Here is a 21,958-nt window from a genome sequence, read left to right on the forward strand (position 1 = left end):
ATTATTGCATCTGGACTGAAATCCTAAAAGGCTCAAACGCGAGGATTAACTGAGCAGTATATAATATGTATTTTATTTGCTTACTTATCTTAAAGGTTGAAAAAAGCCATTTTATCTTCTACCATCTGACACATGATGAAATATTCTCTTGGAGCCTTTTTCCACTGAAGAGTTCAGAGAATTAAATACTGAAACTCAAGCCTCTATCATTTCATTTAATGGAAACACTTTACTATTTAAACACACATATTTTCCAAAATCCAGGCAGTCATATTCGGTTACAGTGAATTGCCGTAACCCTACAGAGAGTCTGTGATTGAAGGGAATTGTTTTGCTTCAGCGCCCCCTGTAGGTAAGATCAGGACAAATCTGTTGCACCTGTCATCAACTGTATGTGTTGATGCTGCACACACAGCGTTCAACAATTATGGCGGTTTATGTCAGGCCACATCTGCGAGAAACTATAAAACAATTACAAAAAAAAAAAAAGATACAAAAGGAACAATGGGTTCATCTTTTAGGGCTGAAGCAAATATGTCACTTTAAGAAGAATGGGTCCAGTTTTGGTTTGTAAGTGGAGAACCAAAGATTTATGGGAAGAAGAATTTGACCTTACTGTGAAAGGTAAAGATCCCGAGCTCACACGTAGACAAACTTTTCACTGTATCGTCATTAAAAGCCACAGTGGAGGAAATAAAAGTGAACATAGCGTTCGTATTTTTAAAAATGCATTACATCTAAAGTGCTTGGATAAATATAACAGCTGCATTAAAGTAGCCTTTTACAGCTGTAGATGCTAAGTACTTTATACTATTTAACCTACAGCAATGCGTCATACTGTTACAATGCACTGTCCTGCTAATCTGAGGGGGTGTTTAAATAGTTAAGATACAATAAGATTATTAATCCCGAAGGAAATCATAGTGTCAGATAGCTCCAAAAAATACAGTACAAATTAGAGATATGCAAAAAAAACAACTCAAATATAAGTGAGAATATGTAAAGTGTGTTAATGCAAAAGAGACAGTGCCTGATAAAAACACGAGTAGTCATGCACTTCACCTCTATAGTGTACCTATAAAGATTCTTCGGTTCTTCACTTACTTCAGAAGTGTTTGCTGCCACCGTCATGTGGCCTAACCTGCCTGAACTGCTGCTGGAGATGTATCACCTTTCACCACCAGGTGTCCCCACACTCCACATCCAGATTTTAAACGGTTCAGTTACGCTGTGATCAGATTGATTTGATTTAACACACATTTGAAGTTCACTACTCAGTGAGAAAACTATCAGATGCAGATCAGGGGAAAAGTGTGAGATGTTACAAGAAAACGGTGAGTTCATGCATAAAAGTGTGTGCGTGCGTTTGAGAGTGTGCGCGCGCGCATATGTGTGTATCCGAGAGAGAGAGAGAGAGAGAGAGAGAGAGGGACAAAGAGGGAGAGAGATACACTATCACAGCTGCCTGGTCGCTGGAAAACGCTCGTAAAGGATTCTTAAACTTTTATTTTCCATTTGATTTAGAATTTAACCGCCCTGAGATCAGAGATCAGTCTGCTGAGAGTTTTTACGGGATTCGGACCTGAAGGAGAAACTTTTTTGTGACTGCTTTTTCCCCTCTCGAGGATTTACCGTCAGCTCTGCTGCCAGGAGCAGGTGGCGAGGACACGTTTCAGAAATCAGTGAGTCTGCAGACAACAGCCAGGTACTTGAAGGCATCACGCCCATTTTAATATGTTGATCTGTATATTTAGAGTTAGTTTAATACACATACAAAGATTTCAACTGGTTGGTGAGTTTTATTTAACATTATAGCGATTAAAAGAGCGCAATAACTTCACCTCGCTCTGTTTTTGTGAATTTTAAAGTTCCGCTAGCATATGCTTTTTTTTTTTCAATGTAACATTTAACACTTTGTGAGGCTCTTACAAGCAGGTTAAAGTGTGTACGCTTTAGAGTGCATGAGCAGTATCATAGTTTACTTCATGACTCCACTTTATTGAAGTAAATCCCCCAAATTAACACCCTCTCAAATTAAACATCTCCATCTGTAGCCTACAGGTGTGCAGGAGATATAGCCCCATTTATGGTTTTTGCTTAGCTTTTACTGAAATTATGCTCAAAATATCAGAATAAAAACATTAAAGATTACTTAAATTAATTGTTTTAGGCAACACATTCAGTGCCAGTCTTTAGGAAGAACTTATTAATACCCCCATTTCATTCCAATCTCTGTCTGGTATATGATCATGTTGCATTTATCAACCAATTAGGATGTTCACAGCGAGCAACAGACTGAAGTGCGTTATGTTTTACATTTATTAGATTGTGCCACCTTAGAATAAACATAATGACTTAGTAAAATAACTAACTAGCTACATTTGGACCAGGGGCCCTTTTACAAGTTAGTTACAAATGAAGGAGTCGCTTTCAGACCAGGAGGATCCATGTTGCCTCAAATGCTTTGACAACCGAGACAGCTCAGTAAACGTGGGAAGATCGTGCGATAGATTGAAAGCTTCAACAGCTACACACAAACATTTCCATCAGTTTCATGGTCAAGAAGGAACTTGATCAAGTCCAGGGTCTCACAAGAACTCCTGGGGAGTTTCAATATTATATTGCTGATTTGTTTTGATCTCGATAGTTTTCCAGAAGTTTCCCTTGTAAACTTCACACTTCCATGTAAGTTATTTACCTCTGCACAACTGTTAGATTTTAAAAAAATCACCATTTCCAACCCTCCCAGACGAAGCTTTCCCAGCTGGGAGTCCTGAAACTTATCTTCATCTGCATCAGGTTGTTTACATGAACCTGCTTACTCGTCAGACTGTTTGTTCCTACGTTTCTAGTTTCATAGTGGAACGGAAATCTACCTTTAGTCCATTCAGACATTGGAAACATTATTATATAACATTTGGTCCTTGACCTCGGGAAAAGCAGGACTTTTGTTAATACAGTGTCAACACTGACCTCTGTGACACCTAAGACTGTGTGATTAGTGGTCACGCCCTAAAATGAAAACAAACATATTAGTAATTATTTATAGTCCACTCAGTGACTGGCAGGACTCACACAGCCACTGTCAGTGAGCACGAAACCGAAGCATCAACAGTTTCCTGGAAACTGAAAGACAAGACTGGGACGGAGTCGATGATTATTCACAAAGCTCACAAAGTCGACTCAGATTTTATGCTTTTTGTTCAGGGAGAAATTTTCCATCATTTACATTAAAGCTCCACCCTCTGCTCTTATGGTTGAACGCACTTTCACCTCATTGATTCTGGTGTATTTGAAATGTACAGAAACAATATTTGTCCACAGTTCTCATTAATGGTTAACGGTAGAGTTAGGAGGGGTTGTTTTTGGAGGGGGCTTTGGTGAGTGAGGGTGCAGCTCTCTGATTCCTTTCAGCTCGGACGCTCACGTCACAGTTTATAACATATTTTCAGGGTAAACATCAAGACAGAGGTTTAGTTTAGAATGTAATGTGTTGCTGTGTGTTTACTGACTCATTCATGTATTATTTGCTCAGTTGGGTGGATACTACAGTATCATTATCCAACGTTGGTGACGTAACAGAGTCTTTATTAAGATGTCTCCACATCACACCAGTCCCAGACTCTCCCTGTTTGTCCATCTGAACAGGTGCTTCCAGGATCCAAGGACAACTCATCCAAGCTGAACTTTGTAGTAGCCATGGCTGCCAACATCACCCCTCAGGGTTGTGGCCCAAACTTGGACTCGCTTTATTACAACCTGTGTGACAAAAGTGCCATCTGGGGCATCGTGGTGGAGGCCTTCGCTGCGGCTGGACTTGTCTTCTCCTTTGTGCTTCTCATCTCGCTGCTGGCCAGCATTCCCTTCACACAAGACAACAATCGCAGGAGCTCCATCCCTCTCCATGCCTTCTTCCTGGTCTTCACCACTGGTCTCTTCTGCCTGACCTTTGCCTTCATCGTGGGGAAGGACTTCTCCACCTGTGCCTCCCGGAGGTTCCTCTTTGGGGTGCTCTTTGGTGGTTGCTTCGCCTGCCTTTTGATGCAGAGTGTTAGGCTGAACATCCTCTCCAGGCGGAACACCGGGCCCGGGGGAGGGGTTTTATGTCTGGGGGCATTGGGGCTGTGGCTTGTGGAGGTGGTCATCAACACTGAGTGGCTGATCATCACAGTTGTGCGGCACCCAATTAATGCCACAGCTGAAACGGGCAGAGCCACAGCTACGCCTTGCAACATCGCCAACGAGGACTTCGTCATGGCCCTGATCTACGTGATGACCCTGATCCTGGCTGTGGTGGTGGCGAGTCTGGCCATCATGGCAGGCAAACACAAGCAGTGGAAGATAGGAGGCGCGTGTGTCCTCTTAACCAGCTTCTTCTCTGTGGGTATTTGGGTGGCATGGATAGTCATGTACGTCTACGGGAATGAGAGGACTGGAGGTCCCACATGGGGTGACCCAACCTTGGCCATCGCCTTGGTTGCGAATGCATGGGTGTTCCTCATCGTCTACACCATTCCTGAAATCTGCTGTTTGACCACAGAAATGTCAGAAAGTCAGCAAGGCTTTGGGGAAGATCTGTACCCAAACCGAGGGGTCGGCTACGAGACGATCCTGAAGGAACAGAGCTCCCAGAACATGTTCATGGAAAACAAGGCTTTCTCTATGGACGAGCCCAACCAAGGTATGTAGCCTGCTGAAGTCTCAAAGTTTCTCTGTCAACAGTCAGTATTACATTTTTTGGAATTTTACCTTTACAGTTAACCTAATCCAAGAAAAATATTGTTTTATATCTCAAGTGTTTCCTACACAGTTTGAGGGAATACTCTCACCTTCTTAAAGCTTGAAATGTGGCTCTGAAAAGTTGGTAGGCTTGTTCGTTTGCAGATGATGGTACCCGAGATCCAAAACTGCTATAACGTCTTTCAATGGTGATCTGGAAGTAGAGGTCTTAAATATTGACCCAATCAAAATGGAACCATGTAAGACAAATTTAAATTCCACTATAAAGTGGAAGATAGACAGTCCTTGTCCAGGAACATCTGAGGACATTTGGACTGGGTTTTAGGCTGGGTATTGGTGACACCAATGTCTGAATGGGAAAGACTGAACATAATGTGGACCCAGCCCAACAGAGGTACTTGTTACTAAGGACTGAGAGGATCCACGAGGAACTCTCAGTCAGATTTGTGGTATAAAGGCATCAAAACATTCACAGAAACTTCTCTCACCACTCTCCTGTGGTGTATTTATCAGTTTATTCAAGAGAGGCAGATTCGAGAAGTTTCTATGGATGTTTTTATACACTTGACATGACTCTTGGTCGCCAGTGGAATCAGTTGTTACTGAACTGTGAGACTTGCATCCTCTACGAAGCAGCAAACTATAAGAGCCACCTTTCAAGTCGGAGGCAGTTTTCACTCCCACTTTTGTTTGTTTGGAATAATCAGAAGGGTGTGTAAGCGCAGACGTACATTCACTTTGCCTGACACATTAGTCAGACAGTAACCTCCCTGATTACATATCGCACACAGTCGCTGTTTAAAATGTCTACCAGGACTTGCAACACATTCACAGTTAGGAGAAGTGGAAGAATATCTGCGAAGGCCAAATGATAGAATCTGTTCTTTGTCCCTGTTTGTATAACTCATCATAGAATACACAGAATGACCTTGTGAAAACATCAGAACCAGCAGACAGACTCATTATAGTGATGACCCCACAGAATTTGATCTGCTGCTGCTTAAGTCCTGAGCTGAGCAGGATCTGATATTGCAGTAAAAAAGTGACAAAGATCAGAACAGTGAGTGCTCCCGTCTGTCTCCTCACATCACTGCCAATCATTCTAAGAGCCGATGTTTGAGACGGTGGATAATCATAGATGATGAGGTAGTCTGTAATGCGGCTGCTTATGTCGTGGAGAGTTTTCAGGAGACTGTCGGCGTATGTCACTGTGGTGTCGAGGTTAGGGGCGTTGCTTCAGCAGATCCAAGGTATGGCAATGTGTCATTATGTCAGGCACCTGCTCTACTGCTGAAAGCTGCTTTAACGCTCTCTAATATCACAGTGCCTTATGTCTGCATGCATTAGAGAGAGCAGTGAAAACCTTCAGCCAAAAACAAAGAAAAGCATCGAACTGCAACTTTTAGCCGACAGATGTTTGAAAAGCAGCAAAACAAATGACTTTTTCAGTCTTTACAGTTTTTTCATTTGTACAGACTAACGTGCACTTTTGTAAAGCAGCTGATCAAAATGCTTACATAACACTCTGCGAACCAGTTCACTCAATACTAGACATCACATATCACTAATTAGCATACAGTCACAAACACACACACATGATGCCAACAATCAGAACAAGCCAAGTAATTAGGCTTCACTGATTAGGCTGCCAAACATGGCCACACCTAATTAAGGTGTATGGTAGAGTTGTTAGAAAGTAACTAAGTACAATTTTTATGTATTTATATTGTACAAGTTAAGAGGGAATGTTGCTCTGTCAACCCGACCAGATTAGTCTAAAAGTTGAAGTTGTTTTCTGATTCAGGTTTTACATTTTACATGAGATGAAAATGACATCTCAGCCTTGTTACACTGCAGAATATGACATCACTAAAAGAGTTACTTTAAACCTTATTTCTTTTTACTATTTTCCTTCAAATTAAAGTCTTTATTTTCTATTTAATTTCAGATTATTCCATAAAAGTCTTGATGAGTGTTAAATGCTGTATGCACTAGAGGTGGGAATTGAAGGGTAACTCATGACACGATACAAGATACGTAGCCCAAAGCCGCTTTCCCACTGGTCAGAAACCCACTAACACCCGGCTTTGTTGCTTAGTGGGAAAGGTTACAATCTGCATTCAGACCCGGGTCACATGACTCTGCAGTAGACCCGGGTAATTATCTCCTCGGCTCCGATCGGCATTGATGGGATCACAAAACTTGCGTCGACGCGCTAATCTCCGCCCCCTTTCCGGCGCGATGCTATGCTCCGTTGGTAACTTCTGCGACTCCTCGTCATCTCAGCTACAAATTTCGCCCGTCTCCGTCTGAGCAGCACTCGAACACCGTTCCAAATTTGTCGGCGCTGAGTTTGATAAACAGACTGAATGAGTAATAGATACAATAAAGACCTAACCACCGTCACATCTTCACTGGTTACTAACCCTGTTTTGGGCGTGTTTGTGACGTCAGACGGTGACACAGCAGAAAAGAGAGCGACAGGAGGATACTTCACTGGAAACGGGCCTTCTGGGGTCTGAAAAACCTGCGTCAGCGAGCTGATTTCGGTGGGAAAGGGGAACAGGATAACGATAATATCACGATCCAGCGATTCTCCTATAATCATGTAATTATTGAACATCATAATATCTGATGAACTTTGGCCAATTAATTTCCGTTCACGTTACCATCATTCATGTCATAAGCACGTGCGAGTCAAAATTGCAAGTATTCGTAAATTAAAATATCAATATTTAGCGCCAGCCTTTTGATAATTGTACTGCAAGAGTCAGGATGACAATAATAATGCTCGATCAATATTTTGAACCTACATTTAATCACTAACTGAGCAGTTCACTCCCTTCATAGTTAACTTATGTCTTTGTGTTGCCTCTGACTAATAAGTCAATAACAGTTGTCGACGCCGATTCGATTAGACGTCACATTGTCCTCACAGACTCTCAGTCCAGGATTTAGACTGACTGTGTACTCTGAGTCTGAATCATTCCTGTTAATGAGTACCGAGAATCTAACTGCATCCCTCACCACTGTATCACACACACACACAAACACACACACATACACACACACACACACACACGCACACACGCACACACACACACACACACACACACGCGCACACACACGCACACACGCACACACGCACACACACACACGCACACAGTAACACTCTCACCCTGCCTCTGATTCCCACCACCAACATCACAGCTTGTGTTTGCATTGTCTCAATGGCAACTGAGGTGTGGCCACAGTTTCATCCAGGGGAGAATGTTCGACATTAGTGACTCAAAGTGTGACCAAGTCATCTCTCAGCTGCAGCTCCGCTGGGTGTTTCTGTGGGATGCATCACTGAAAGCAAACAAACAAGATAAAGCACAGATAGCGTCTCATGGCCTTGTTCTGGTGATTAAGTGCGTCTGTGATTGTGATATAAAGATTTAGGAGATGGTTGCTTGGGAACGACAGTCTAAAGATGTCACACAGAAGGCTTATTGGTTGTGTAAACAATGACGTTTGTTGTCTCTGTCTGTCCATCACAGCGTCCAAGCCTGTGTCTCCGTACAGCGGCTACACCGGTCAGCTGCGGAGTTCCGTCTACCAGCCCACTGAGCTGGCGCTCATCACCAAAGCAGTGGGAAATGTAAGTACCCATATTTGAACGTGGCTTATAAATCAGCTGGTTCCCGGCACACTCTGACACCATTCCATGTATCCTGTGGGATGCAAATTATAATGGAAATTAAAAGGTTTTAGGGCCCTGTTGTAAAACAGACAATGTGTGCCAATTTGATTAAAAACAAGACACAAGATAAACTCATACTGGGTCAACTAATTATAGCAAAGCATGATTTATGTGTGGAAACTGTTTGAAATGGCCTACAAGAAGTGTCTTTTGTCATCTATTACATATTTCCAATGGAAACATTTTCAAAGCAGGCATGAGAAGCGAAAAGGGAAGTGGATTCAAAGTTGGCCAGGATTTGCATGTTCAAGGTCAGACAGTAACCTAAAAGCTTCCAGGCAGGGTTGCCAGGTCTGTGTGACAAAACCAGTCCAACAGCCAATAAAACCAGCCCAATACTAGAACTCAAATATACCATATAAACCATATACACTGCTGTTAAAGTCCAACAGCATTGCTATCATTGCCAAATGCATTATAAAATACACAGATCGATTAAACTCAGACAGTCATAGCTGGGTGGGAGCTGGGAGCTGGGTGAGAGGAGGATGTTATCAAGACTGGCATCCATCATGGACAACCCCTCTCACCCCCCGCATGAGACTGTGGGGGGCTTAAGCAGCTCCTTCAGCAGCAGACTGCTACACCTGCCCTGCAAGAAGGAGCGCTACCACAGCCTACAAGTCATGTAATTTGCATGCAAAATAGGTCGACCCAACCAGAGGACAAAAATTTCCACCCGCAGCGACACTTCAAAAGTAGCCGCTGAAAAAACCACAGACCTGGCAACCCTGCTTCCAGGTGCTTCAGATCACACAACGTTCATGTTGTTGAAATCAAATCTGTTCCCTAAAAACAAACAGAACAATAGAGGTTCCTGAGCAGCACAACTATTCACCTTTGGATTTTCCAGCCATAGATTAACAACTGTAACTCGTGTAAAATAACATGCATGATTCTAAGAAATGCATATGCTGTTAGCTTGTGTTGCTAGCTAGTTTCCTGCGGTAGAAACCTAGCATTGCTTCCAAGGCTAAGGAGCCTATCAGCAGCTAGTGTCAGAGTGTTAAAGAGTTAGAGCAATGTCCTCCTATGTCTTGGATTTGGAAAAGCTGTTGAAAGCCTTCTTTTTGTTAAGTGATTAAAATAGTTACCAATGATACAAAAAAAGAAAGCCACACAAATATACTAGCACAAAGTAGCTAGTCTGAAATACAACAACAATCCTTTCATGGATGGACTGGTGGGAATAATGCTCACTTTTCATTGAGAACATGTAGCCTAATGTTAGCCTTAGCCATTTAGCATGATCTACATCATATTAGCCATTAAGTGAATGTTCAAGGCCTCTCGTTTTAAGGAAGGAGAAGAGAGCTAGAACCATTTCTTACCATTAGTTAGCAAGCTAGCTGCTAATCAAATATGCCAGTAAAAGACATCATCTCAGCTGTCATTTGCTAGAAAACAGAAGCTTCCTTGAAAAATCAAAACCCAGTTCGAGCCCTGTGTCGAGGTCCGTACAGAAACCCTGCCTCCCTCACTTCTTTCATGTGTTTGTCACGGGCCATGATATGACTCCACGCAGCATCCCTCGGACTCGTCCTTTGACATGGTCATTCCCAGAGCGTCCACCAACTCTGCAGCCAACAGCGGGAGCAGCACCCCCTCCACACGCACCGAGATGGGGAACCCTGCATACGCTCAGACAAACGGAAATAGCGTAGGTCGTACCCTGACTCCCCCCTGACGCCTCCTCCTCTTCACAGTTCTCCCTGTTCTCTTTATCTGCTCGCTTACCTCCAGATGCTTCTCTATTCCCCTGACTCTGTGCATGTCGACCGTATCCATAGAAACTTCGTCTACAGGTTGTCTGTGAATCACTGCTTTGTCTGGGTTTTTTTTTTTTTTACCTTGTGTAGCTCACTCTCTCAAGGCCTTTACTTTGTTCAATATCCTCATTGGACTCAGCGAACTCTTACATCTTTTCTGCTTCGAAATAATGCTGCTGAAAAGTCTTTGTGCATCTAATTCTGTGCTAAAATGTGTCTTTGAAATCTTTATCCTTGGGTATTAAACACTTTGCTCTGAGACTTTAAGGTGGCTTTGAAAAGGCTTTCTGATTTGTTGAAGATGGCAGATGTTATTGTTCATTTGTACAAGTGTACATCTGTATGCTTACTATAGTTAGGTTATTAAATGTATACTATTTCAATTGCATTTTGTAATATATTAACCTTTATCTTATTGAATGTACTTTAAGGAGTTCTCATCTATTAGTTTCTTGTGCTGCTGTAAAATCTAATGTATTATGCTGGAGGTCACTACGCTCTGATTTTATTACTGTGGCAGCAAGCATGACAAGTGTTCACATTTGTCATGCCTGTCAAACATAAGCTAATGTAGGTGCCTTCATCAACAGATTGCTGCACACAGAAGATATATTTAGACATATTTGGAACGATAACTTCTCCAAACTGAGAGAGCCGGTTCTTTCTCAGTCGAAACACAAATAAATGGTTCTCAATCGAGCACTGGCTCTAAACCGACCCTGAAACTGCCTCAGTGGAAAAGTGGTAACAGGCTCTGTGTGCGTGTCGGCTGCGGCTTCAGCTGGGCTGAATCCTGCCAGCCCCCAGTGTTACCTTAATGAAGGCCATGAACAATTTGAATATGTTTGCTTTATAAATGTCATTTCGACAAAACTATTGTGTACAAACGAGGGGAGTCAGAATTCCAGATCAGGCTTTTACTTTGTGTTGACCTACTTTACTCTCCACGCCTGTGACTTTTACTACAGGAAGAGAAGTTGATATTGCTGTCAGAGATCAATAGGACTCATCACAATTAATTTTCATATATTTTGGCCAAGAACTGCGAGCCTCCTACAGACGAGAGCAACCCATACAGGTACTTTGCTCAAAAGTTGTGGCAAATAGGAATCCTGGAGTCTTTGACGATTTAATAACTTAAAATAAGAATACCATACAGTGCCAAAATCCAACAGCCAGTCAGCAAACAGATGTATTATGTTCTGATCAACGATCAGTGTTGTGACATTAAAATAATCAAGGTTATAAGGGGACATGAGTGTCCTCTCATGTCTGCCATCATCTGAGCGGAGGTGTCATGAACTGGCATCACATACACTACACACCGTGTTACCTGAGTTAGATCATCACAGTTAAAAAGTATTTAATGGTAGTAATGCGCATTGAGTAATGTCGGCCGCGATGCAGTGGTTAATATAGCCGTACTGAGGGGATCAAAATGATAATATTATCGTGTATTTGCTTACAGAAGCTCGGTGTAACTAGTCAGTTTAGATCCAAATAATTCTTTTTCATTTAGTTTTCATAAGAGGCTGCTTTTTTTTCATTGTTTGAGACACAAAATTCGATGCAGAAGCTTAATGGGGTCCGCAAGTGATTTCTCATCTACCGCCAGCACTGTCACAGCGCTTGTTTTCACCCAAAACGGGAAGTGGTCATTCTGGCAAACGGGAAGTGATGTGTGGCTGATGAAAATAAAGACGTCCCGCTGCTGTCACGCACACGCCATGCTTCCAGTGTAAATTAGCCGTTAAGTCAAAAAAGCATAGGCACGAATAGTGGAGGAGGAGTGTCTCTGCTTCAGGAGCTTCTATGAATATTTTTATGCTTGTTTGTTTTTGCCAAACTCATTCAGTGTCTCAAAGTCCCCTCCCGGCCCTGTGGGCTCACCACCTGCAAAGATAGGCAAAGTGTTCGGATGGCAGGCAATGGCGGGAACCTCGGCGTGCTGAACCCCGGCAGCACAGACAGATTTTTACATAGAGAATTCAGAAAATCAAATAAATGTTGGAAGGTATACACAGCTCTGAGGGGAAATATAGAGAGAATACTGACACATACTGTTTGACCCTTTAAATCTACTGTGACTGCCATGAATCCACGCAGACCACAGCCCCTCTCCACCATCAATAAACTTTTCAGAGCCACTTTAAAAGCCTTCAGATACTAATAATATCCGGTAGGACTTTATTGTTATTCTCATTTAACATCAACATTCATGTGTCTCTTCTTCTGCAGGGGAACAGTCTGCATAGGACGCCTCAGTGGTGAACGCGCTGTCTGCTTGCACCCCGTCACAACAACTTCAATTCACGTGTCTTTATCTGCTGACTGTGCGTTTGCTGTTATCTATGGTTCCCTAAGCTGGTTCTAAGAGGAACCCTCAGCTCCGACGTGTGGGGGGCGAACACCGGCTCATCAACGGACAACTGCTAAACCTTCTATTGACTGATGTGCGGCTGTGTATCAGACAGTAAAGAGCTTCGTTTGGAAGTCAAAGCGGGGGATGAAGCCTCGGCTTTGACGCAGAACAAAGACTTTTTGCAATGATCGACATTCACAGACAGCTAACTGAGAGCTCTCTGCTGGACCCAATCACACAGACGAGGAGTGACAAGAGAAAAGTTTAAAATAATGTTGGTAGTGTCCTTGGCCCTAATAATATTCACCTGTCCCTCATGTATAAAGGTGCACCCTTCCCCCTACACACATTATCAGTCAGCCACTGCAGCCACAGCCTCCGACGTGAGGAATCTTCCTCACACAGTTTTGAATGAAGAAAACAATATTCAAGTCGACGTATAATTTTGTGCCTGGATTGTGAATATTGTTAACCACAAAGTTCACACTTAAAACGGAGCTTCTGGTGTTGAATTAATGTAAATATGTGTTAAATGTGTCGATGCTTCTGCACTGCATTGAAGCATTGTATGAATATGTGTATTTAATACTATTTATAGCACTATGTGTGCTATTCAATTATTGTAACTTTAACCAATCAAACAATCAGAATGAAGAATGAGTTTGTTTCTGTGATGCTCAATGTAAAGTCTCATTTCAATAAGATTTCACTTCGTGTTGGCTGCGATGCACCGCGTCATGGGACAAATCTAATTATGTAGTTTGCATATAAAAATATAGCTGGCTGTCAGACGGAAAGATCTTGCTTCTAAATACTGTTTTCATTATGGATTATCCATCCATCCATTTTCTTCTGCTTATCCGGGGTCAGGTCACGGTGTCACCAGGTTATGCAAGGTGACCCAGACGTCCCCTCTCTCTAGCAATATTCTCCAGCTCCTCCGGGAGGATCCCGAGGCGTTCCCAGGCCAGATGGGATACACAATCCCTCCAGCGAGCTCTGGGTCTGCCGCGGGGTCTCCTCCCAGTTAGACGTGCCCGGAATTCCTCCAACGGGAGGCGCAGAGGAGTGCCCGAACCACCTCAACCGCTTCCTTTCGATGCGAAGGAGTAGCGGCTCTACTCCGAGCTCCCTCCGGATGTCTGAGCTCTTCACCCTATCTCTAAGGCTGAGCCCAGACACCCTGCAGAGGTTCGGCGTCTCATTCTTTCGGTCACTACCCAAAGCTCATGACCGCAGGTGAGGGCTGGAACGTAGATCGACTAGTAAACCAAAAGCTTTGCCTTCATGCTCAGGTCCCTCTTCACCACGATGGTGCAGTACAACGCCTGCATTGCTGCTGACGATGCTCCAACCAGTCGTCATTCTCACGATCCATTTTACTCGACCCCGAGATACCCGAGTATATTGAATCAATCCATTAATTAGCTCGACCAGCTAACCTTCCAGGATATGTGTGAAGGGGCTCGACCAAAGCCCTGCAATCACTGGGTAATATGAAGGGAGCAGTACACACTGCACTGGTAGCCAGTCACAGTTTCCATGGTCAAGTTTAATTATAGGAGTCAATATTTGAGAGTTACGTTTGAACCGAGAAGCAGCAGTGCTAACCATTGCACCAACATGCCTTCAGAAAGCGGTCAGATCGAGCACATGACCTTTTCCCCTACATATAATCCCCTTCATAACATGTTGGTGAGCTCAAGCTCACCTGTTATCTACATCGAGTCATGAGTCAACTTTGAGAAACACCAATTAAATGGAGGTAATGTTTCACCTTGCCAAAGCTGGAGAAGATCTCACGTGCTTCTTTTATGTATCAATATGTTTAATTGCCAGACTACAGCCACTCTGTGATGTGTGATATATGCTAATAAATATTCACTTGTGATCTGATGAATTCTGTGTTTTCTCCTCAAAATGTTTACGTGAGGTGATGAGAGCAGCCTGGCTGTGTGAATGTGAGGATGATTCTGATTGGACAGGAGTCAGTTCACACTCTGTAGCTTTGAATTTTACAATTCACTAACCTAAACATTTTAGAGTTCACAGTTATTCCACTCAAACTTTCTTCTTCTATGGCAGGCACACAAATTCACTCGTGTGCATCAACATGTTTAAACAGATTTGTTGATCGAACTGGATCAAGGACGTCAAATGTGAATAATTGATGATCTGATTCCTATGATGCCAAACAATCCTCAGTATCTGTTAGAGTCCTGTTAGAAACATACTCTCTAACTCAGTCACTGAACTTTATGTCTCTAACGTCCTGTGTTGATGAAGTGTATCCAGCTTCCCACCATCAAACCTCACGAGGTGTCTGTTTGCTCAGTGGATTCCAGCGCCTGTGTGTCATCTCATCTGTTAACACGTCAGGTGCCAGCTCCTGCAGTCCAGGCCCATAACTCACAGTCATACGTGGATGTGAAATGTGATAAAAAGGTTCATATCAACCGTTTCTACAGGTTAATGCACCTGACATATTTAATGTTTTATGGTTTATTCACCTAATGTTACCTGAAGATAATGTAAACATTATGGGGAGTTCAAAATTGTAATTTTTGAAAGAATGCATATATCTGGATTGTTGTCGAGATGAGAGCACAGACTCTCTCTTGTCTTTGTGTTTAAAGCTGCAAACCAGACGTGGTCACTTAGCTTAGCATAACGGCTGTTAGCAGAGGGGCAGGAGCTCTTCCCATGTTAAATAAATAAGCCTAAGAACATCTCTAAAGCTCATAAATTGATGTTTTATCTTCTTTGTTTAATCTGTCGCCGACACAAACAGAAATGTAACAAGACTAAAACACTACAGCCACGCTAGCAGCTCTGTGAGTGCTAAGGTCAGCATGCTAACTCCCAACAAACGCTAACATGCTGATTTCAAGAAAGTATAATGTTGGCGGTTTTCTATGATTATGTCTTCGCCCTGTGACCTCCTGTTGTCTTGCTGCCACAGTGTTGCTAGAAAACCAGCGTGGGGCGGTGGACCAGTTGTTGTTTGTCAAGCTAAAGTACAAAACACCCCCGTAAGAGCATTAATCTTTTTCTATTGTATAATAGGCTAGCTGTTTCTCTCTGCTCCCTGCCTTTTTTTAAATGAATGTATTTTTTGGCCTTTTATGCCTTTATTGAGAGAGAGAGAGAGAGAGAGAGACAGAGAGAGAGAGAGAGAGAGAGAGACTTAGACTTAGACTTAGACTCAACTTTATTGATCCCTTTGGGATGACTCCCTCTGGGAAATTCAGTCTCCAGCAGCTTATACAGTACAATACAATAGGAAAGAATCAGCACACAGAGGGTAAAAAATAAAGATCAAAATATATATATCTATCGATATATATATATATATATATAAAAAAAGTACAAAATTAGATAACAAAATATATAAAATATACACTCTTAGAAAATGTACAAGTAAACAGTGGGTAATAGTTCAATTAAACTAAATTAGGTTATTGCACTGTGGTGAGAGATTATTGCACATTGACAGATTTTTATTGCACATATGACCCTTTGAGAAATAAATAAATATTACTATTGAATAGAAGAAGTTAACTACTATTAACTTTGTGAGCTGAATTAGTGGCTACCGCTTGTGAGAGAGTCTGTCCCTGTTACCTCCTCCCCCTAAGAGAGAGAGACAGAGAGAGAGAGAGAAAGAGAGAGACAGAGAGAGAGACAGAGAGAGAGAGAGAGAGAGGACCGTGGATAGTGTCAAAAACAGGAGAGCGGGGACGACATGCGTCAAAGGGCCGAGGGTGGGACGCATCGAGGACTGTGGGCTCTGTATATGGGACGCACGATTTAAAGCTCCTGTGAGGAGTCTTTCGCTGGTTATGACACTGACTGAAATGTATCCTGATTACTTTATATGACCTTCCAAAGCAAACCAGACAATCAGCGACAAGCTTGATTATTTCTATATAGTTATTTTAATGCCTGAAACTGCTGCTGGTGGGGGGGTAGGTGTCAGACGAAGCGATTAACTGCCACCTATTCAACATGTACAGGACAAAATCAGCAAAAAGATGAGAGGTACGGCTTTGTCCACAGGGGGCGCCAAAATCAACACAAACCAAGAGTTCCTCACAGGAGCTTTAACGCATCTCTGCTTCCAGCCTTTATGCTAAGCTAGGCTAATCTAGTCCTCTACTTCACACAAAGATGTGATGTTGGTTTTGATCTTCTTAACAAACGCTCAGGAAGGAAACAAAAGCATATTTTTGTAAAATCACACAGAGCTTTACAATCCTTACAGAATCACCTTCCATCATTAAAGTAATCATTAAACACCGGATTTGGAAACTGAAAAACTTAAAGGAAAGAAAAGACTGAACTTCACATTCATGAAAATGTTTTCCAAGCGAGCCGTGAATAAAGATGAGGCCATGAAGAGCTCTTAGGACCGCAGACATGAAACTTCCTGTGCAACAAATCATTCTCTGAAGGCCACATGTTACATCACATGGTTTCAGTGACATATAAATTATTATATTCAATTTAATTTGAGGCATTTATATTATTAAATATTATTACAGTTATCTAAATTACCAGCAGTTACAACATGATTAGATGCTGCAGGACAATCTGTTGACATGGCTCCTCTGACAGTACAAACACACACACACACACACACACACACACACACACACACACACACACACACACACACACACGCACGCACGCACGCACGCACGCACGCACGCACACACACACACACGCACACACACGCGCGCGGCTCCCGACTCGACCCCCTCCTCGCTCATATTTCATGTGTCTTCACTTAACAGGTCCAGGCGCCTGCTGCTGCGGTCCAGAGGCCGGCCTGTGATTTATAAACCATCCAACTGCTGTGGCCTGATAACCTCCAAGTCTCGCGAGGAGGTGACACAAGGCCACAACCTGCAGCTCTATTTTAGGCTCTGCAGGCCTTATTATCACGTCAGCTGTCCTCTCTTTTACATGACAGAGACGGAGAGATACTGCGGCAGGTCAGATAAGACATGTGAAGAGATCAATGGAATATGCAACCATCTGCTTTGTCTTTTCCCCTTTGTGTCCGGCGGAAGGAGCGAACTATACGGCTGTGATAATGTCCAGCTACAAAGGCTCTGACCACAGTTTATTCAGCAGACGGTGACAGGGTTAATATATTATGTAATGTTTGCAGAGTCAAAAGAGGACATGCAGCTCTTTGTTTGTTTTACTATTCCAGCTAAATTGGACTTATCTTGTCTCTATGCTTATCTTTCCTCCATTTCCCAGCAGCCATTGGCCCATTGGTCCTATTTCAATGTGCTCACAAACAAGTACAAACACACTTTCAAATACAAAACAGAAAACATTTGGGAAAGTCTGCAGACCTGCAGCTGCAGGGCCTGAGACTTTGCACAAGAGAGGTGTTTAAATGTGTTTTCCGCAGTAGAAGGCTGAGCAGGGAGGTCAACATCTGATCATCTGGGGGAAAAACATATTTACTAAGTCTCTGAACCTTAGCGACCTCTTTGGAGAATGATGCTGAGTGATCAGGGGAATATGATCGGCACCACAGCTTCCTGGAACAGCAGTGTCAGGAGAGTAAGAGACCAGAGCTAGTTGGTACTTGAACACATCGCTGCATCCTGCTGATATCGCAGGTATCTGAGACACCGAGCGGTTTGTCCAATTAGTCAGAAACACAAACACTGAGTCACTAGAGCTTAGAAATAAACTGGAGCGAAGCATCTGAACATGACACGAGAGGAAGCAGCAAATGGAGCTTTTAAAAAAACCTTCAATGAAGCTAAAAGGACAATATGCACAGGAAGAGAAGCTGCTGACACAGAGACAAAACAAGCTTATAACAGGGAGGCAGGCAACTAATTCAAATACACTCCTAGCTATGTGCTTATTCGCATGAATGTTCCATTGGTTCATTTGTTTTAGCAAACATTGCAGCACCGACCATAAAAAGCATCACACATAACAATTCCTGTGTTTGAAATGTGCTCGATGACAAGTAACAGAAGAAAGACGTTGAGGGCCTGCATGTAAACATCAAGCTACAAACGTTGGATCTGACTTTATGAGGATGCATCACATTTTAGATGTTAAATCTTAATCTGCAAAGTAAGTGGTAACTTTATTGTGCAGTTAGTGGAGTTATGTACGGAGAGTAAAGTGCGGTGAGTCAGCTTGTTATTGTGAAGATGTTAGAACACAATATTTACACACCAAGCTCTGGTTTGGTCTCGAGCGACCCCTGAGGGAAACGTCTGCCTCCGTCGCCTTAAATTTTTCCCGCTGTGTTTACTGACTTTTTGCTAACTGTCTGTCTGTTGTTTGTTGCTGAGCAGGAAGTGCACTTCTCGCTGCTGAGATGAGCGATGATTAAGGGGGCTTTCACATTAGGAACCCGGGCCCGGATCTGAGAACACTTCACCTCAAAGTCCAGTTCGTTTGATTAGTGTGAACACTGCGTACTGTACTTGAGATTTTCTCCAAAGCATGAATAATAGTCGGCACAGTGCGATGGGTGGCTCCATTGTACAGGCCTCTACACTGAACAACAACATAAACAATGTCGCGTAGTTGATGATACTCTTCTTCTTCTTGTTTTTAAGTTGCATTACCGCCAAATTATTAATGTGAAGGCTGACCGGCGGGGGAGAGGAGAGGGGGGCAACCGTACGAAGCAATTGTACCCAATGTGAAAATGCCCTAATGTCACGATGAGCGACCCCTCCCACCTTACATGGTACATATAATCCATATTGGTGGGTGCATCTTTAAAATGTGTGACGCCCTGCCCTCTCTTCCTGCAGTTGGTTTGGTTGACTTCCTGGTTCAGGAGCCAATGGGCAGAGTCGGGATGGACATCAGGAAACTGCCTGCCCTGCACCAGTGTTAACTGGTCCTCTGCCTTTTTAAGTAGCGTCCCCTCTAACCTCCGTCTCTGCTCTCTTCCTCGCAGGCCTCCACCAGCTGCTGCGGTTGTTTGCTTTCCTCACTCACTACACTCATCCATACACTGCACTCATTACTGACCTATCTAACTTACATAATTATGTTTAATATATCTTTAGTTTTACAATAAATTAAATTGCTTAAATGGTATTTCATGTGTGATTCCCTCTTTGTCACTTTGAGCCAGTTTGTGACAAATGTAAATACTTACATGAAGAACGACGATCTAAAACACACATGTGTAAATGTATCTTGCTGTTTTTCCATGACTGCTTTTAACTTTGCCTTTGTTTACCCCTGTAACACACTGACTGATAATGAACTCAGCCCTGCACAGTAAGCAGCCAGGCCTGAGCTCTGCTACTTCACAGCAGGAGTCAAAGCACCTCTGTCTCTGCAAAATAACACCCACCTCCCTCCATGCTGGCAGCCCCCCTCCGACCGAAACCCTGCAACGCTCCCCTCCACACGCTTCAACAAACTGCAAACATGAAGTTCACATCAGCAGCCAAGCTAAACATTTACAGCCCTCAGCCCTTCTGTTTCTCTTTGCCTCTCTTATAATGCATGGTTATATGTTAAAACTAATTCATGTAAAGCGAGTCTGCTGATCATTAACAGCTTTACATCCGGCTGCTAACCTGCAGAGCTGCTGAGCTGTGGCAAAGGTCTGAGCAGTCGATGTGCATGTTAATATTTTGGGCCATCGAGTGAAACTTTACTTTAAAAACAGAAACGTGATGATTCAAACCTCTTCATTTGCAGTTACATCACCGGCCTTCACGCGACCTCGCCGGCAAACGAAAGAATGATTCACCGGCAGCTTGACCTGAACTGTTCTCTGGGTAAACACCGAGCGGATTCACAGAATAGTTGGTCAGAAGATCAGAGGTCAGCAGAGACTACATTCTCACACATTTAACGTTAAGTTTTGTAAGTCCCTACAAAATAATGCAGCAGGATTTTCTCTAAAGCTGGAGTGACAGACAGACTCAGTATTTGTGTAAGATGTAAATGGAGCGACTGTCGGCCTGCAGCATCGACAAACATCCAGCTAAAGCTGCATTTTGCTTTTGAGGTTGTATTTTTGGACGTGTGCGTGACTCGGTAGTCGTACAGGTAGCCCTAAGGGACTTTAAACATTTACAGTACTGCAACAGCGATCAACTGCACAGAGCTTTTATAAAGAATTAAGCTCAATTAATCAGCTAATATGCACTGGTATACATGCACATATGCTCTATAGCTTATTTAATAAACCCTTGCTTTAATAGAATATGAACGGCTCCACAAAAAGTCACGCAGCATGACCAGCAGTCAGTAATGGAACAGGTAGAATAAACTGTGTGAACATACGGTTCAGTAAGCAAACAGGAGCATGACATTTCCAGTCAAATAACATGCCAATTCATTTGCATGTTCTGGTGAGGCCAGAGGAAACACAGCAGGGTCTGTGGGAACACCCAGGTTCAAATGTTAGACTTTATTGTCCCCAGTGGGGAAATTCTTTTTCACAGCCAAAACTCTGAGACAAACAGCACATGTAGCATCATCAGCATCAGACAGCAACATCAGAAGTAGCACATACAACCTAGCATCACACAACTGTTGTATACAGCACCCAACAAACAGTGGGTACTGCAGGCGTAGTTAGGGCAGCGATGCCTGCAGGTATCAGGCTTTTCCCAAAGCGGGCTCTTTTCCATCTCAAAGTCTCGTACCTGCGTCCTGAGGGTAATGGGCTGAGGTGGTGATTGAGTGTGTGTGTGAAGTCAAACAGAGTTTGACAGAGTTCTTTGAGATTATTAATTCAAAGATGATTTTTGACCATTTTTTGGACATGAATAGAATTCAGCCATCGTGCTTTTCCTACGTTGACATCTCAAAATGTCTCCATCACAGACCCAACACTGCAGAGATTCACATAAAATGTAAATATTATGTTTTTGGTAACAAACAGCGGGGATAGATGAGATTCTGAGTGAAAAACAATTAATTTCAGTTTGACTTTTTCATTGATTTTTTATAAACTGCTTCCTGTCTCCAGTTTCCGCCTCCTGACACATTAACAAACACATTTCTGCCAATTCTGAACCATCAGAGCGGTGTCATTGACTTGTCATTTTGCTGCGGCGACGCAGCTGCCGTCCACTCCGCTGAAATGAACAGTGAGGTCTTTGTGCGCTCAGGACAAAGCTGCTGCTGTGAGTCGGTCAGGAGGACCTTCAGGAAGGACACCTGAGCGCAGAAACACCTCCTGCTGCCTTTTTAACGCAGGCTGTCAGACTGTGAGCTCATCTCTGCAGATCCACAGAAAAGGGTTAGTTATCAGAGACGCTGTCGTTGGTGCAGTGAGGTCATGAAGTGGCTGCAGTGAAGGAGAAAAACCTG

General features: G+C 43.0%; 1 protein-coding gene across 1 annotated transcript; it reads left to right on the forward strand.

Annotated features, from left to right (window-relative positions):
* The first annotated feature begins 1,630 nt into the window (after nucleotides 1–1,630).
* Nucleotides 1,631–13,108, forward strand: gprc5c (G protein-coupled receptor, class C, group 5, member C). The gene is made up of 5 exons (XM_069665002.1): nucleotides 1,631–1,705; nucleotides 3,649–4,681; nucleotides 8,283–8,383; nucleotides 10,011–10,145; nucleotides 12,493–13,108. Exons 2-5 carry the CDS (start codon nucleotides 3,700–3,702, stop codon nucleotides 12,523–12,525), a joined length of 1,251 nt encoding a protein of 416 aa, XP_069521103.1. The 5' UTR covers nucleotides 1,631–1,705; nucleotides 3,649–3,699; the 3' UTR covers nucleotides 12,526–13,108.
* Nucleotides 13,109–21,958: the final 8,850 nt, after the last annotated feature.

The sequence above is a fragment of the Semicossyphus pulcher genome, unplaced genomic scaffold (assembly GCF_022749685.1).
Source record: "Semicossyphus pulcher isolate SPU_LCO1_2020_fin unplaced genomic scaffold, fSemPul1.0.p SCAF_16, whole genome shotgun sequence".
NCBI lineage: Eukaryota > Metazoa > Chordata > Actinopteri > Labriformes > Labridae > Semicossyphus > Semicossyphus pulcher.

Excerpts from the sequence above, each read along its gene's own strand:
- gprc5c (XM_069665002.1), top strand. The coding sequence starts at position 3,700 with ATGGCTGCCAACATCACCCCTCAGGGTTGTGGCCCAAACTTGGACTCG. Across the intron at positions 4,682-8,282 it reads TATGGACGAGCCCAACCAAG|CGTCCAAGCCTGTGTCTCCG; the intron begins GTATGTAGCCTG and ends TGTCCATCACAG. Across the intron at positions 8,384-10,010 it reads TCACCAAAGCAGTGGGAAAT|CATCCCTCGGACTCGTCCTT; the intron begins GTAAGTACCCAT and ends GACTCCACGCAG.